Source organism: Ambystoma mexicanum, chromosome 4p, assembly GCF_040938575.1.
Source record: "Ambystoma mexicanum isolate Mex_15411 chromosome 4p, UKY_AmexF1_1, whole genome shotgun sequence".
NCBI lineage: Eukaryota > Metazoa > Chordata > Amphibia > Caudata > Ambystomatidae > Ambystoma > Ambystoma mexicanum.
The window spans coordinates 1,087,396,136-1,087,414,292 of record NC_090927.1 but is presented as its reverse complement, the minus strand read 5'-3'; the positions used below and the strand labels follow the sequence as shown (position 1 = coordinate 1,087,414,292).

Sequence of the window (18,157 nt, the reverse complement as noted above, 5' to 3'; positions counted from 1 at the left end):
ATGTTTAGTGGAAAGAGAATCAAGGAATTGCCCAAGATCATCAAAGAATGGTCCAGTGGGACCAGGAGGGTGATAGATGGAGATGTCATCCAGGTGAGGCAGAGCAATAGTAGAGAGGGTAAATTAAAAAAAGGTGGCATTGGAGATTTGTGAGGCATTGAGGCAGGAAGAGTCGGTAGGTGCCCAATGCCTCCACCTCTGCCAGTTAGTCAAGGAGAGTGAGTGAAGGATATAAGCACTTGGACAACCCAGACGCCCCTCCCTGGTTCCCTCCTTCCGCTTTGGTTAACACTTTTTCCGCCACACCTTCTCTCCCTCCTTGCTTGCTTCTCCCTTTTACTACTATAATAGCACTTGCTTGATATGTACTTTCAGACCGAATACTTTTAACTCTTCAGTAAACTTCTACTTCCTTTCATCCCCAACCCTCCCTTCTTCGCATCTCTCCCTGCCCACCTACTCCCCTCCTCCCCCCTAATATCGCCTTAGCAATTCTGGATCATACTCTCTTGTGCCTTGAAAGTATTTACTTACTAACCCTAATTAAATGTCAATGGTCTGTACACGCTTTTACATCCTGGCTCTGACCAGATGACTTTGGCACCCTGAAGTACGTGTGCGATCTGCCGCCTGTATACAAGACACCAATAACATTTAATTCAAATTAAAGGAGAAGATATAAATCAGAAGCTGCCCCATCACAATGATCTCCACCTTGCCCTATGGTTAAAAATAGAGTTGAACTATTATCTTCAGCAAACATGTTCACCTGCCAGAAGGACAGTTCAAGCAGAACAATCTGCAAATCAGCAGAGGTCTCAATCACAATGCCTTAACTTCCATTAAAGTAACAAAATCAGATAAATGAAACCTTGTTTCATGTTTACAAACTGAATCAAATATAGAAATTCAGAAAATGTACAGTGACAGGCTTCTAACATTGAATTAAACTGTTTGTACAACAACCCACTTTTTAGGTCAATAAGGGGAAGGACGCAATCAGTAAAATCAAAACAATTTCTTCATAAGCACTCAAATTTAAAATTAAGCTAAAAGCCACATCACATTCTTCTTTGCTCAAACATTCTGTTTCTATACAGGCAGAAAAATGCACACTGCAACAATTTACCTTGTGTGTAGGCAGCATCATCAGATCCCATGCTCAGTTTCCGTGCATCATTGATCCTATCCACATGTGCCAACATAGTGTCTGTAAGATGCGGGATACCTTCTGGTTCTGCATAATGATCAGGAAGATTTAGAAGATTTGTTGGTTCAAATGTTGGGGAGACAACCCCTGGGGAAACTGCAGGAGGCTTGTTTGGAGAAACTGTAATTTTAAAAGTGTATTTTGTATTTGGTTGAGTGACCACCACCCTAGGAGAGGTGGCTGCTGTGTTGTTGCCTATTGCTCGACTCTTGGGTGGGTGGTGGTGAATGAATGCAGGGCCCATGCTTACTTGACCAGACATATTCCGTGCAGTGCCAACTGCTCCAGGATTTGTTGAAATGAAAAGGGCGGGCTGGTTTCGGAAAACTGCATCATCACCCATCTGGGAATTGGCTGAAATGTAGACCTTAGGCTGATTGCGGGAAATCATTTCATCTGTATTTGGTGGACTTGCAGCTATGTAAACGGTGGGTTGATTTCTCGGTAAAGCCTGACTGTTGATTGAAGAATGGTTAGCAGAGCTGCGAGAGCCGGATGATCGCAATGTTGAGTTATTCCTTTGTGGTGGTTCAAGCTTGATTTCAATTTGGTTTTTGCGAGGCCCCGTTGAGATATTCTGAATGTTATATTGAGTATGAGTGGAAGACTGTGAGCTACCAGATGAATGAAGCATGGGCGCTTGAGGAGTAGTAGGAGAACTTATAGGCATGTAGACATGAGAAGTCTGATGGCCCTGTTGGCTTGGCTGCGTTAATTGTGATGAGGTATGTGTCGGAGTAAATGACGAAGGAAGAGTCGTCCAGGGACCTGGTTGAGAAGGCTGATGAACTTGCTGTGGGTGCATTGGAGTAAATTGTGACATCCAACCTGGCTGCTGCTGCGTCTGTCGAGTTGTACCAGTTTGAGCTGTGATGTAAGGCCTAATATATATAGAATTTCCCTGTGAATTGTTAAGTACTGGTGGTGGTCCACCATGGATGTGCAAAGATGTGGGAGTATTACGGCCAGTCTGCAGATTTGGGCCCAACGTTACCATAATTGGATTAAACCTTGGCACCTGATTACCCAGGCCAGTTGATCCTTTATTGCCCAAGTGAAGTCCAAGGTGCTGTGCTGGGTTAGAAGAATTAATTGTGTTTGTCATACCAAAAACATTAAAGCCCGATGGAACTTGAGCGGGTGCAGTCTGTGGTTCATGCTGAAAAAGATCATTATTGGAGTGACCACCCTGAAGGTGTCCATCACTAATGCTGTGAGCTAGCGTCCTACCACCATTCATTCTACTTCCATCTCTTGCATGGTGATACATATGTTGCGCCTGCAGATCCAAATTGAGAGACGTCATGTGATTCCTTAGACCACCAATCCCAGAATCCTCCGTAAAACCTAGGTCTCCTTCACCATAGAGATACTTTGTACTCTCGCGCGTGAGAATGGCACAACATGCACCCAGGTCGTTGTTATTCTGTTAGACAAGGAAAAAAAAAAAGTTAAACAAATAAACGTGTTCACTCCATTAGAAGTTAAATCAGATTCCTAAATTAGCACTGAACTAGTTACCAAACCTTGAACTGGCAAGCTTGTAACGATTATCTTAGGCCATTCCTCATTCTACGAGGACAAAGGCCTTAGTTTAAATAAAATGGCTTTGACAACTTTCGCTTAGATATTTTATATGCATCCACACACAAATGACCTTCAGAGAAAGTGATCTGAATTTCACAAACAGGTGTAACATTGCAAGGAAGAAATCCACATTGGTATGGTTTGTTACAATTCTAAATTATTCTCACAAGAAAGTTTCTCAGTCCAGTAGAAAGCTAAATGAAAGGTTAGGAATGGTCAATCACTTAGAACAGCTTTCCTGTGGACTATTAGTCACTTTGACAACCCAAGCGGTACCTAAATTCTTATAACTCAAAATAACATGTACTTAAGCTTCTCTCCCTGGATATACGTTTGGATCTGGAAACCTGAATAAAATGCAAAGCAGTGCCCAATGCAGAGTGAAATTATAGAGCAAGCAGTCACTAGTCTTATTTGACAGGGTCAGATTCATGTCACTGTCAGAGGAGAGTAGGGATGCATTATCATATCATAGCATATCTAAACCCGGTGTAGTCGGCTTACCAGGGCATTGCTGGAGGCTGACCTATCCCAGAAGTGGAGAAGTGGGTGAGGGTGTTGAAAGGGATCCCAGTCCCCCATCCCTTCTCAATATGTAATGTATCGTAAAACCACGGGTACCACTGTCCCTTTCACAATGCCGGACAGTTTCTTTTTTTTTTTGCAGGACTTCAGTTCCCAGGACCTCTAACCACTGGCAAGAACAACGGCACCAGAATCAAGACACTGAATAACTTAATAACCGCTATGGTATGCTAGTAAGAAAACCTTCGCAACAGGACATCAAGTCCCAAGTCAGCAGCTCCAATTGGAACGCTCGTTAGGAAAAATCAATCACCTTACCAGGGGCCGAAAGCATGTCAACAGAGATCAGACTATTTCTTGAAAACTACAGAGATGCCGCAGAACAAAAACTGAGTGGAGTTTACAGACGGTTTTAAAACATCCAACAAAATGTCCAACCCTATTGGCTGAGCAGTACAAGATTGGCTCGAGAGCATGTGAGGGGACAAACCAATGGGATTCGAGTGTTGGGGAGGGAAAGTCAGAAAAGGATAGGCTGGGGTAAAAAAGTCCCCTTCTACCAGAGACAAATCTGAGGTATTCGGCTGAGGTCAGGAGGCAAGTTAGCCAGAGACCAGGAGGTGGAGAGTAGACTGTGTAGAAAAGCATGGAGGTGATTATGGCAGTGGAGGAGAGTGCAGGTAAGGTATTGCGCGAGCGCTGTAACAATTTGGATAGTGCAGTTTGTTGTAAGGAAGCGTGCGTGACTTGTTAGTGGAGTGTATGTGGCAGAGACAGAATAGTAACAGTAGAATGGAGCACCTATATATTGTGGAGGGGTGAAGACGTGTGTGTGGGTGTGTGTGTTAGACTTGCAGGAGTTGGGAGAGGAGGTAATGGTAGGATTAAGCGTTGCTGCATTTTTTTCACCCAATGCATTTGACGGATTTTGCACTTATGTTTACGGCAAAATGTTGGAGGAGACCCCCGCACACTGCCCCATTACTCCCATATATATACCCTAACCCCACTTACCAGCTGCATTTTGCCAGGGAGGTTGGAGAGGGGAAGGGGGAAAGAAGAGGAGAGTGGATGAAAAGACAGATTAAGGGAGAGCGAGGAAGGAGAGAAGAACAGGATGTGGAAGGAGTTAGTTAAGGGAGAGGGAGAACCTAGTAAGATTAACAGGGGAGGTAGAAAAGAAGTGCAGAGGAGATCAGAAGTAGGGAGAGAAGGTGACAAGTGTGAAAGAACAAGTGGAGAGTACATCTGAAGGATATTTATATCCATTTTTGTTGAAACATCATTGAATTTAAGACCCTTCAGCATTCCCGTATGGAGTCAGGTTGAAAAGGCTACAGCTTTACCCCCCCCACCCCTTTAGAAACAATCCATATATGACAAATCTTACATACCTGTAATATTTCTGATGCTTATATCTGCATAGATTCACATGTTTTGCATAGGCGGACATCTAGTGGTTGGTGCGTAGTATTGCATAACTTGTTTTCGAATTTTGAAAAGTGACGTCGACAGGGTGTGTGTGTGTGTGTGCAATGCCATCTCTAGTGTGCGTGTACTGTACCCATGGTCCTTCACACGTCAAGGTCCTTAGATTGTTTTGTTTCAGACGTGAAGGAGCATGAAGTGTGTAGGAGTGTAAAGTAAGGCACAGAAAGGTGTAAGACATGCAAGTACGTTATAAGTTGTCTATGCACCTTCAACTCCAACTGAGGGAAGGAAGGGTGTGCGCATGTGAATCTAAGCAGATACAACCATCAGAAAGACGATTACAGGTATGTAATGCGTCTTCTGAGGGTTGTGGCTCTAATGAGCAGGAGAAAGAGGTGAGTTATTAGAAGGTACAGACACAAAAATGTCTTAGCACCACCTCTCCCACCTGAAAATCACTTCTTATCCAAGTATTTACACAGTAGTGTTGTGTGAATGCATGAACTGAGCTCCATGTTGCTGCTTCACAAATTGCCTCTAGAGGCACATTTGCGATAAATGCTAAAAATGCACCGGTACCCAGAGTTGAGTGTTCACTGGGTGTAAACGATAGAGTTTTATTAGATGTGTAGCATTGTTAAATACAGTTCACAATCCACCTTGAAATAGCTGTTTTAGAGACAGGGCTCCCTTCTCTACCTGCAGCAAGTGAAACGAAGAACTGATCGGTCTTCCTTAATGGTTTGGTTTTGTCTAGATAATAAATTACTATTATGACATCTAGTGTATGCAGAGCTCTCTCCAGAATTGTGTGGGTTTTGAAAGAATGATGGAAACTGTACTAACTGATTAACATGAAATTTGAAAATTTATTTAGCAGAGAAGCGTGGATGTGTTTGCAAGACTACCTCGTCTTTGTATATTGAGACAAATGGATCTGCAACTGAGTGCTTGTAGAAAAGCAGCCTTGTAGTTATGCTCTGTAAGGCTAGCGTTATGCATGTGTTTAAATGGGGGGGGACACATTTGTTTGGTAAGGACGTTTAAATCCCACTCTGGAGATGGAGTTGAAATTGGGGCACACATTCTTTTAACCCCTTCCATGACAGCTTTAACAACTGGAACCTTCCATCGAGAGACTTTGCTTTGGGAGGCAGTGTAAGCTGAAAGTGCCGCTAGATGAACTTTAAGCGAATTGAAAACGAGATCAGACTCTAATGAGTATAGCAGGTAGTGCACAATATGCGAGTGTGAGCAATCAATCGGATTGAGATTATCCTTTTTACACAATATTACAAATTGTTTCCATTTGTTGAAGGAGCAGTGCTTTGTTTCACTTGCGTGCTTCTTTTAAGATGTCCATGCATCATTCAGGAAGGCTGGGGTGACTAATTCTATGGCCTCAGGAGCCAGGTTGCTAAATTGAGTGTTTGAGGATGGAGAGTTGTTCTCTGACGTTGCCACAGCATGTTGAAGGGCTCAGTAGTTTTATTGGTGGGCAGACTGCCATTTTGAGTAGGTGTGAGAACCAGGTCTGGCGGGCCCACATTGGAGCTATTGGGATCATCATGAGATGCTCCTGGTGCAATTTGTGGATTATTTTGTTAAGTAAAGGTGTTAGTCGAAAAGCATAACAAAAAGTCCCTGACCTATTCACCCACAGTGTGTTCCCCTTGGACTCTGTTAGGTGAAAACTGGAGCGTAAGCGTTACATTTTACGTTCTCCTGTGTTGCGAAGAGATCTATGTCTGGATGCCCCGACTTTGTAAAGATGTTGTTTAAAATGTCTGTGTGCATTTCCCACTCGTGTTCGGGGGATAAATCTGTGTTTCTGCTTACCACAAAGTATTACACTATTTTCGGATGGTTCAAGGGAGAACAATGTTAGCTACACCTAAGAACACTTTTCAAGAATGGCACACAGCTATTCTAGGCAGGTAGTTAATACCCAATGTTGTAACATACTATCACAGTTTGATTTTTAGATCTGTTCAACACAAATTAAGGCAAGCAATAACTAACTTGTTTTAGGATGGCACACAGCTAACACAAGGTAAGTAAAACCTACACACTTTTCAAAAGGAGCTATCAGCAACTTAGAGGGAAGTATAACCTAAGGCAGACTTATTCTGGACAGGTTAAAAGCAAGTCGGGGGAAGCAAAACCCAATTGGGGACACTCATACATTTATCCTAACAGGAATAGTACAGTGAAACCAACAGCATTACTTTTGGGGAAGAGGCACAAGCAATTCACAGGTGAGTAAATTAATCTTAAATACATATTTTTCAGAATATTGCAACACATTCAAGGCTAATAAGAACTTTTGTAGCTGTTCACTCTCAAAGTTACAGTTGCCAACCAACTTATTTTACAAGGAACTAACTTTTTAACACTTGTTCTTTTCAACACAGAACCGTTATCTTATCCAGTCCTTCCCTTATTCTATAGCATGAGTTCACTCGGAGGCAGTAGAGAGACCCTAGTTGTCTAGGTGCCACCTGTAGGTAGGGTGAGATAGGGATCAGTTGCAGGCAAAGTCAGCGTCCCGGAGAAAGACTCTTCAAACAAGTGTACTTCACTTTAAAGTTAGTGAGGGTCCAGGGACTTCAGAGAATACACCCTAGGATTCTGCAGTGGGCCAGGTTGAAAGGGATGAGTGGTCTCCCAATCACAGAAAACACCCCAAAGCTATACAGAAATCACAAAGGCTTAAGGTAGGTAAAATACCCCAGCCAACATAGTACCTCAGCACAAAGAAGAGCTGCAGCAGGAAGACATCAGTATCTGCAGCCAAAAACCCAGTCGATGATTCCTATGTCAAGAAGACGGAAGACAGGACTTGGAAGGGCTTTTGCAGCAGAGATCATGGGAGAATGCTCTAGGCTAGAGTTTCATCGTGGCTAGATTTGGCTGTGTGTTTTGGCACCCTTTCAGTAGCCAGGAAGAAGACTGAATATCGCTGGTAGGATTCTCGTTTGCAAGATCCAGCACTCTGATGAGGGGACATTTCAGACACTATTCACGCCATTGGAGGTCCAGCAGGATGCCCGCAAATTTTCAGCAAAATTCGGATTTCGGAAAACTGTGCACAGCACAATAGCTCGAGGTCCCAGGGTATTGGGGTATTGCAGTCCAGCAAGGTCACAGCATGATGTGGGATGGCTTCAAATGCAGGTAATCTTGAATCTAGTGGGTCCCACCAGGATGTGGGTCGGGGTCTTGGTTTTCGGAGTCACCAGGTCAATAGGAAGGAAGGGTAACACAAGGCTTGGGTCAGGCAGCAGGCTCTCAGGAAATCTTTCCAGCTGTGTTTTCTTCATCCTCTTCAGTTCCAGTGGTCAACTACCTCTTCAGCTTCCAGGATCGGACTTTTAGGCAGGAACCCAGCCGATCAAACAACCTTGCAACATTCAAACTTGGCGGGTTGGCAGACCTTTCACGACAGTCAGCTTCACAGTTTGAACTGGATACTCGCAGTCAGGCTAGAAGACAAAGGGGTGCCACGTTTTTTGACTCCTCCCTCGCTTCCTGCCTTCACTGACACTCTGGAGCCTGGGTGGTGAATCCACAGGATGCCTGCCGAAGATAAAGTTAACACAAAGGCTTCTCTCACCCTGGATGTCATGGGAAGGAACAAGAAAGGACAAGGAACACTCAAATGGCGGAAAAAGAATATTGGGGCAATTTTGGTAAAATAAGCACACATGGGTGCCTTTACCGGGGCTGTGGAAACACCTTGCGGTAAAGGTGCACCGAATAAAAAGGTTCACTGCCACCAGCCATTAAAGGTAAGTTTGTCCTTGTAACATAAATGTTACATTTAGAATGAGAAAGGGGATACTCGATATCTTCCCAGCACTCCACATAAGGTGGGGATGCTGGTCTCACCCAATAAAATGTAAAAGGGATCTGAAGATCCTTTCTTCCCTTGGGAACTGTAGTTCTCACAAGGTTAACCAGAGAAAGTTAAAAGGGAGCCCCAGGGGGAACCAGCAACAATGTGCCAAAAGTTCTCAGAGGATACAATTAAAAAGGCACTATGGAGAGTCTTAAAAATGACATCCATAAAAAGAGTAAACGATTATGTGAGTGTGGAAAAAGGTTCCCACTCACTGAGGTATAAGGAAACATAATCCACCAGTAAAGCAAAAGGTTCTGGGGTTGACAGGTCAGGAAGATTCATCATTGCTATGAAAATCTTACCTTTCCAATAAAGTCGCAGGCCTCCAAATCAAAATCAACAACAAGAAAGAGACCCTATCCAAGGCCAAACCTAACACCCCCACACACACCATCCCTCAACACCCTCCCTCCAACCCCCCCCCCACTCGCTTCAGTTTCTCCAAAGTCTCCACGCTAGAAGTGGAAAAAAATCATACTCAGCCTCAAGCCTTCTAACTGCCAAGGCGACCTATGCCCACCTCAAATCATCAAAGACGCGGCCAGAGACCCATCTCCATTTATCACCAAACTCATCAACGCCTTCTTCTCTTCTGGTACATCCCCAACAACCTCAAAGAATCCTGGGTCCTCCCCCTACTAAAAAAAACCACACTCGACCCAGCCATACCCACTAATTATAGACCCAACACCGTCCCCTTCCTACTAAAAATCCTCGACAAGACAGCCTACCTTCAAATTCAAAAATTCCTTGAACAAAACCACCTACTAGGAGTCCGGCAATCAGGATTTAGACCCCAACACGGCACAGAAACCGCACTCGTCGACCTCAAGGCCCAAATTGACACTCGGAGATAATGGGAAAACTGCCTTATTGCTCCTCTTAGACCTCTCGGCAGCCTTTGATCTTGTTGATCATAAAATCCTATGTAGCCACTTAGACTCGGCGGCCCACTTTTACCAAGAAGCTATAGGCTGGATCACATCATTCCTAAGCAACAGATCCATGCGCGTCTTCTCCACCACGGCCTCCGCTGACCCCATTCCCATCACATGCAGGGTTCCTCAGGGGTCATGTGTCTCCCCCACACTGTACGTGTTCACTAAGCCCCTGTTTGATGATCTCGACGGTTTGGGCATCACCTACACTAACTATGCTGATGATACCCAAATCCTCATCCCGTTGACGGGAGACTACAACACGGATTTGGCCTTGGTGAACAGGGTGTACCTCATCATCCAGGCATGGATGGCCTCCCATAGTCTATGCCTGAATGATGACAAAACCGAACTCATCATCCTGGGATCAGCCACAAACCTAAACAAACTGGACCTCAACTACTCCAGCTTCACCATTAACGGCAACCCTATAAAGGTAGCTAAAGAAGTAAAAAACTTTGGCATCTATCTCGATTCCACCCTCTCCTTCCATAAACAGGTCAGCTCCATGGCATCCACTACAGCCTACACATGCAAGCTTATACCCTCTGCCAAACCCTTCCTCTCCACCCAAAGTTGCATTACTCTAGCCAGAGCGCTCATACTATCTAAACTGGACTATTGTAACTCCCTCTATGTAGGCGCCAACAAACAGATTACCAATAAAATCCAGATCCTACAGAACAATGCCCTTAGAGCAGCGCTTAGCTTCCCTAAAAGAGAACATCTCGAATACTAGGAGAACCCACAACTGGCTCACTACCTCGGACAAAATTCTGCTTAAGGTAGCCTCCCTCACCCACAAATGCCTTAACAACGCAGCTCCCCCTTATCTCTCAGACAGAATAACCAGATACACGCCAAACAAACACACCAGAAATAGTAATGCTAACCTGATCGCTGTTCCCAGATTCAAGCGCACAAAAATGGGTGGCAACAGCTTCCAGGTAAAAGCAGCCCAACACTGGAACTCACTACCACCCTCCGTCAGAGCACCTCAAACCTACCACCAATTTAGGCGTAACTGCCTCCAGTGTCTTAAGAACAAAGACCAATAATGACAGCCAATAATGACACCCCGCAAATACTACACATTTGTTCAACTTGTAACTATGTCGTAATGTTACTCTGTATCCTTGTAACTGTTTCTACTCACTGTAACTGCATCTACTCACTATGCATAATGTAAATAATGTACAGTATTGTAACTAAGTTGAGAATATTCTTGTAATGCTTGCGCCCGCATACCTTCTGGTCCGGTGCGCCATATAAATAAACAAACCCAACACAAGCAATAGATTTAATGTGCACTCAAAACCTTGAACATTGGAGGTAGTGCTAGTTGTAAGCAGAATTTCTATGCTTTCTTTTCAAAGGTCAAAGAGACCAAAACTAGAACCTCTGGAGCCATGCTCTTCTGTCAAATTAAGATGGGTAGTGATGATGCACCTGCTATTTTTCTTGTACAGATGGTACTGGGATGACTGCAGGACTATCAAGTACTCTGGTGAGTGAAGCAGGTCAACAAATCAACATGACCGGGGCCAGGCCTGGCTAGGAGGATTAATCTGAATGGCTTTTGCTGTATTCCCACCAGATGTTTTGGGTTCAGGGAGACTTTTTTTTGAAAATGCTTCTCTACACACCCCAGAGATCCCTGCGGTGAATACCTTACTTACAACAGAACTGATCTTTTCTATTTGGACTGCTGCAAAGATATCTATGTGAGGCGTTCGCATTGGCATAAGACAATGTTCATCTTACCCTTCATGAGCTACATCTCGCAACAGTATTGGTCCCTGCCAAGAGGTCCTGATACCCAGATGATGTTGAGGGATAATAAGAATACACTGCCGAATCACTGAGTTCCAGGCCTTCTACACTACATCGCAAGGTTTCAGCTATAAAACATTGTGGTTGGTTTGTCATTCCAGACTCAAGCCAACATATTTAAAAGATGAAGAAAGGATCTGAGCGGGCCTACCTGACAGCTTCCAACTGTAAAATATTGTGTGCTGTCCTTTTTCACATGAGAACTACTGCCCCCCCATGCTCGTGGTGTCTCCATGAGTTCCACGCCTCCAATGAGACGTCTATCCCCACTGCATTCAACATCTGGCTCCAGAAATGGCAGCCCTCATAGAAGACTGTGCTGGTCCATACAGCAATGCAGAGGAGCCTGGAAAACTAGATCCAGTGGGATCTTGTTCTATTAGGACCTGGAAAAAACCTTTGTCACAGTATTGCAATATTAGCCTTCTATGTAATATGCTGGTAAGAATCCATGGAATGCAGCAGAGACTCCACAGAAGGGATGTTAACCTTTTTACAATGGTCAGTCCGTTGCTGGTAAGTGCACCTCATTAATAAAGGCCTAAGTACTCTCCTACAGTGGTCGTAGCAGAGCCTACTCCGTCAAGAACTCTACCCTCAGAAAAACCAAAGTTCAGGAAGGTTTGAGTTGTATTTTCTCCAACCTGACGGAGAAACCCAAGGATTTAAAATGGTTTGTAAATTCCTGTAGTGACTGCAGAGCTAAATATGCAATTGAGGCATTCATTAGCCAGTTATGCAGACAAGGCAAACCATTATGTTACTGCTGAAATGGGGCATCTATGGAAAAAGACACACTGAAGATTCTTGGATCAGACATCAGGAAAAAAAAAGGCAGCACCACTGATGCGTGCTCCTACCCGAAACCCGAAGACCTTAGTGTGGGAGTGAATGTGTAAATAATTGTCCTGCAGATCTACAGACCATTAAGTTACCCTGCTTGGAGGGTGAGCATCCTAAAACGGTTTCTTCACTAATTGGTTGATGTATCCGCCCTCCACTTATTGACAAGGAAATAGCTTGAATAGACACCTTGGTTCTTCTGAGATGTCAGGACATGTTAGAGGGGGTGTCTGCAGAGAAAATCTTTAACCTCCTTTTTTAAGTTACTTATTAGATATGGCTTGCATGGTGGAGACTCACTGTGTTTCAGAAGGGTGTGTGTGTGTGTGTGTGTGCATGCCTGAGAGAGAGTGTGTGGGTGTCAGTGAGTGTTTGTGTGTTTAGTGTATTCATGTTCTAGAATGGAGTGCATCCACTTGTGTCTGCTCCCATCCACCCATCAACGATGGAACAATGCAATCCCATTGGAGAGGAGAAAACAGTAATGTATAGGCATGCCTGTTTTGGGGTCTGGTCTTGGGTGTCTGCCTGCATCGGAAGGCAAGATAATAAGAACCTTTCATGCAGCCCATGTTGGGTCGCCAATCACCCCTTAAGAACAAGTTTCCCCTCCATAGCGGCTTCCCACTGGAATGCTCTACCTCCACACGTCAGGCTCATTGATTCGCACTTTGCCTTCCGTAAAGCAATCAAAACCTTTTCTATTTGTCTAATGCCGGATCAACCTGCACCCTTCTCCTGTTTTGTGCCTCCTGATAACTGTTTGCACATTCTGTTAATGTATTGTAACTAAGCAACTTGGGCAGCTTTTTTGTAACCCTTAATCAAGCTCACGTTCACTTGCGACAGTGCCTCGATACCCCTGGGCTGTAGTGCGCTATGCAAATACAAATAAATTAAGTCGTATGACTGAACTGCTTTGTCGCCATGGTGGATTTTCCATTGGATCCCTAAAGGCAAAGGTAATTTCTCCTTTTGAGTGTACCAGAGAGGCAGGCAGTATCCATCGCAGTTTTGGTTGCTTGTAGGGCATTATCCACCATTTTTTTTTAAAGCTCTTTTCCATTGAAAGGGCAGGTCCCACCTGCACATGGTGAGCTCTTGCAATCTTTGTCTTTTTAAGACCTCTGCATTATGACCGTATCAGGTTTGAACCGATGCCCTCCCAAAAGTGGGGAGAGGGAGTTTAGGTGGGGTTGGCAGCCATCTTTTTTCCCTTATGTGCCATGCATGCTACCAATAGTGACACCCTCTGTCACACAAAGCCTCCCAGGACTCAGTCTGGCCAGTGTTCTCTCATGTTTCAGAACAACAACTCCAAGAAAGTACCTGGGAGAAACCAAGAAAACCCAGACTGGAGCGAAAACTGAATAAAGACCAGACAGGGAATGGGCTGGGAATTTTCATGCCAAACAGAAAGGAGGCACCCAACAACTGACATGACAAATCTAAACATATCCCAGGTGGTGGTGAGGGCAACAGAAAACAAACTGGGAATGAGACGGGACTGCAGGGGAACAGCAGAGATACTGAAATCTTCCCTAAATCGTATTTGACAACAAACTCACTCGCACAGGAGGAAAATCACAAGAAAAATAAGCGAGGGACGAGAGACTGCCAACCGAACAGTGCTGGAAAAGGAAGGGCTTAGATGGTTTTTAAAAATAGTCCCGTGTAACACAGCCCCTGGCAAAAAGACGGGTATAGATTGGAATGCAGGGTCAGCTGAGCGCTGGAGTCAATGTTTGGGGACAGAGAGGGAAGGGGAGGTGGTGTGGAGGGGGAGTTTAAGGCAGGAGACCGTATATAAGAGGAGAAAGTGAAGGGCAGAATGTGGATTGCAAGGTTACATCAGGAGGTCTGTAGGAGAAAAAAGACCAGCCGTAGGAGCTTAGTGCCTCCTCTGATTGATGCGACCTTTCCCAAGGAATAGGCATCTGAGTTGGAGAAGGCTGTGACCATAACTTAGTAGAAACTGGCTGCCAATTGGGCCTGGATATTTATGTTATTTATTGTTTATTTGTACAGCGCTTATACACAAGTGAAGTGCTTCAAAGCGCTTCAAGGTGGGAAGGGAGCAAGGGAATACAGTAATCATTCTTAGTCCTTGAAGTTCCAAATGATCCAGCAAAAAGTAACTAGCGTACAGGCCTGACGGCATTTCTCCTAGTGCAAGTGCATGAAGCGTTTCAGGCGCAACCAAACGAGGGAGGGAAAACAAAGTGTGAATAAGACAGAACTTACTAGTCCTAGTAAATTCGGGTTATGCAAGTGCGCCCAGTCCAGCAGGGCCCTTGGTTAAGTGCAGAGAGGTTACACCTCTCATGGAGCGTATGCTGCAATTGCAGTAGTCTGAACATAGTGCAGAGGCCCGGAGGCAAGAGTAAAGACTGGTGGGGGGGAGCCTGGGACCTGTGAGGCTCTGAAGGTGAACCAGGCGACGAGTCAGTAAAAACTGAGCAGAGTTAGAAAGGGGGAGAGAGAAAGAGAGAGAAAGAGAGAGAAAGAGAGAGAAAGAGAGAGAAAGAGAGAGAAAGAGAGAGAAAGAGAGAGAAAGAGAGAGAAAGAGAGAGAAAGAGAGAGAAAGAGAGAGAAAGAGAGAGAAAGAGAGAGAAAGAGAGAGAAAGAGAGAGAAAGAGAGAGAAAGAGAGAGAGAGAGAGAAAGAGAGAGAAAGAGAGAGAAAGAGAGAAAGAGAGAAAGAGAGAAAGAGAGAAAGAGAGAAAGAGAGAAAGAGAGAAAGAGAGAAAGAGAGAAAGAGAGAAGAGAAGAGAGAAAGAGAGAGAAGAGAGAGAGAGAGAGAGAAAGAGAGAGAGAGAGAGAAAGAGAGAGAGAGAGAAAGAGAGAGAGAGAGAAAGAGAGAGAAAGAGAGAAAGAGAGTGAAAGAGAGAGAAAGAGTGAAAGAGAGAGAGAGAGAGAGAGACTTGATGAGTTTCCAGAACTTCAGGAGCTTCGGCTCAAGGCGGAGAGAGACTGTTCCAGAGGGAGGCACCTGCAGTGGATAAAGATCTACCCCCAAATCTCTGCTTAGAAAAAACGGCTAACCCACAAAGAGTTGGAGGACGACGAGTGGAGGGCTGAAGGAAAGTATTTAGGAAGAGAGCGTTGAAGATAGAGCGGGCTCCGGCCCCAGAAAGCCTCATGTACTATGCAAAGGGTCTTGAATTTGATCCTAGCAGCCACGGGGTTCCAGTGAAGGGATTTCAGTGCCGCAGAGATGCGGTCCCTGGGCTTGAGGCCAAGGATAAGTCTCACAGTTCTGTTCTGGATGATTTGTAGCGGACAGAGAGTAGAAGTAGGAAGATTGAAAAAGAGGCTGTTGCCATAGTCTAGCCTAGAGAGAAACAGGGCTCTGGAGCTTATGAGCCTTTGGGGGACCATCAGAAGAGGTAGAATACAGCTGAAGAGGTGCAGCTGGTAGTGGGGCTTTTTGAAGATGTCAAAGATGAGAAGAGAAGGAGAGAGTGGAGTTGGAGATGACCCCCAGATTTTTTGCCTCACTAGTAGGTGGAGGTGCAGGGCCAAGGGAGACCGGCCAGTGAGAAATTGGGAAAGCGGAGCAGTGGTCCCAATTAGGGCAATCTCTGTTTTACTGGCATTGAGGCAGAGATCATTAGCAGCACATAAGACTGAATTGCGGAAAGAGACAGGAAGAGGAGGAAGAGGCTGAGGGTAGCCTGAAAGAAAGCTGCGTGCCATCCACATAATATTGAAAGTTAGAGGTCCTGTGGGCCAGAGGGGCCATGTAGACATTCAAGAACCATGGGGATAGGTTAGATCCCTGGGGAACACCACAAGTAGAGGGAGAGATGGAGGAGAGAAAAGGCCAAAGTTGAACCTGGGAAGGACAGTCAGAGACAAAGGAGGCAAGCCACGCCAGGGCCTGATCTGTGATGCCCAGGGTATCACGGAGATGGGAGATCAGGATGTTGTGGTTTACCGTGTCGAAGGCAGAAGAGAGATTGAGAAGAATGAGGACAGAAGGAGAGTTAAAGTCAAGGTTTGAGAGCAGGTCTTCACGGGAGTTCAGAAGAGCAGTTTCCGTGCCCCTGGATACTCTAAAGCCAGACTGATGGTCATGGAGACAACCAACAAATTCAGTGTGGAGGGTAAGCTGTGAAACAGCTAATTTCTCCAGGAGTTTGCCCAGGAAAGGAGCGCTAGAGATCGGGCCATAGTTTGAGGGGATAGAAGGGTCAGCAGGGGGTTTTCCGGGCAGAGGGTGCACCAGAGACTGCTTGACAGAATTGGGTAAAACTCCAGTGGCGTAGGATATGTTGCTGAGGTTGGCCAAGGCTGGAGCAAGAGAATCAATGTTGTACTTGATGGTTTTATGAGGGCAGGGGTCAACCTGTTTGGAGGAGGCTTTCATGAACCGGACTTGTCTAGAGACCCCCTCAGGTGCGACAGGGGAGAGGTGGTAGAGTGACCGAGGTGGGCCCAGGAGATGTGGGTGCAGGCAAGGGTGCGGGGGAAAGGACAGGATGTCCTGTGTTTTAGCATTAAAATGTGCATCCAGGGTGGAGCAAAGGGCCTGGGTGGGTGTAGTAGAGGAAGTGGTTGCAGTAGGATTGGCCAGTTCCCTTGCAGACTTTGAAGAGTTCAGCCGTGTTGATCGATGTCGCCGATATATGTGTGCTTGAATATGGACTTGTTTCTTGGAGCAAATGCAGAGTCTATATATGCCAGTTTGTCAGAAGGTGCACCTGAAGAGCACTCCCCCCCCTTTCCGTTCCACTGCTCTGCACTTTCGTTTAAGGCCAACCAGCTCCGAGTCGTAGATGTCTTCAGGCAGACACTTATGACAGGGGCGAGAATGCCAAGTGTTGGAAATGGAGTGGTGAAAGTTAGAGAGGGCTGTGTCAGGGTGGGAGTCAGCCGCAGAAGTAGGAGGAGGCAAAGGCAGCCACTGTTACTCTTTTCATGGGTCATATGACCTTGAAGGCAGGAGGGAGTTAAGGGTGTGCCAGTGCTTGAGGAGAAGAGAGCTTCATGTGGGAAGTGAGAAGAGAATGATGACCACAGATTCACTTAGAGCGGTGAGGAGGTGACTGGCAAAGAGAGTAGGGTAACAGTAGAGTAACAGAGTAACATTCTAGTCAGAGCCGACCACTCTACCCGGGGAGCAAAGTGATCATTCTCCCCTAAAGCCATTGGACCCAACACCGAAGTATTGCATCCCAATGACAAACTAGGAGTGGATTTGGGTCGCTCCTATGGCACCAAAGACGCAGACGAAGTCACAGAAGATGAAATGTCTGCAGAGGCAGAGTCCATTTTGAGCTGCAATAGCACCAATTGGTTTTTGGTGGCTGGAACCTTGCCCTCCGATAGGGAACCTCAGCGATGCCAGTATCAGACTTAGCCTGCACAGAGGGATCCTCTGGAACAACCCCGGTACATGTAGCTCCCTGGGGAGCCTCTGCGCTACCAGGAAGATCAGCCCTGCTGGAGGAAAACTCAGGGAGCACCCCAGCAGATTAAACCCACGATCGCGGGAACCTTGGCCCTGCTGGTGCTGACTTTAGTCCTCATCGAAGGTACATGGGGTGAGCCCAGTAAGTTTAGCCCCCAATGGGGGACCCTCGGTGCTACCGGTAAGAGTCCTGAGCAGGGAGCCTCGAAACAAGCTTCGGAATCCAAATTAGCCTCAAGGGCATTGGGATGAGTCCTGGTACTGCTAGGGTGTGAGCTGACCCTCCCGCAAACCACGGGCCTCTGAAGAGGAACCACTAGTCTGGGGTACCCTGAAAAGGAAGTCAATTGCTGGTCGATGTTAGAAGCAAATTCTCGAATGTGCTCTGGCACTACCCGACGGAAGACTTCTTCCTAGCGCTGGAGACGTCGAGTGAGGGCCCGAGCTGAAAGTGCGCCACAGACGGAGCATG

At 45.7% G+C, this 18,157-nt stretch overlaps 1 protein-coding gene across 1 annotated transcript in view; it reads right to left on the bottom strand.

Moving 5' to 3' along the window:
- TAB2 (TGF-beta activated kinase 1 (MAP3K7) binding protein 2) overlaps positions 1-18,157 on the bottom strand; it is a 321,631-nt gene that overhangs the window by 179,715 nt on the left and 123,759 nt on the right. Inside the window, exon 3 of the mRNA XM_069606671.1 lies at positions 1,130-2,636. Coding sequence (XP_069462772.1) covers positions 1,130-2,636 — 1,507 coding nt within the window. The remainder of the gene's footprint in view (positions 1-1,129; positions 2,637-18,157) is intronic.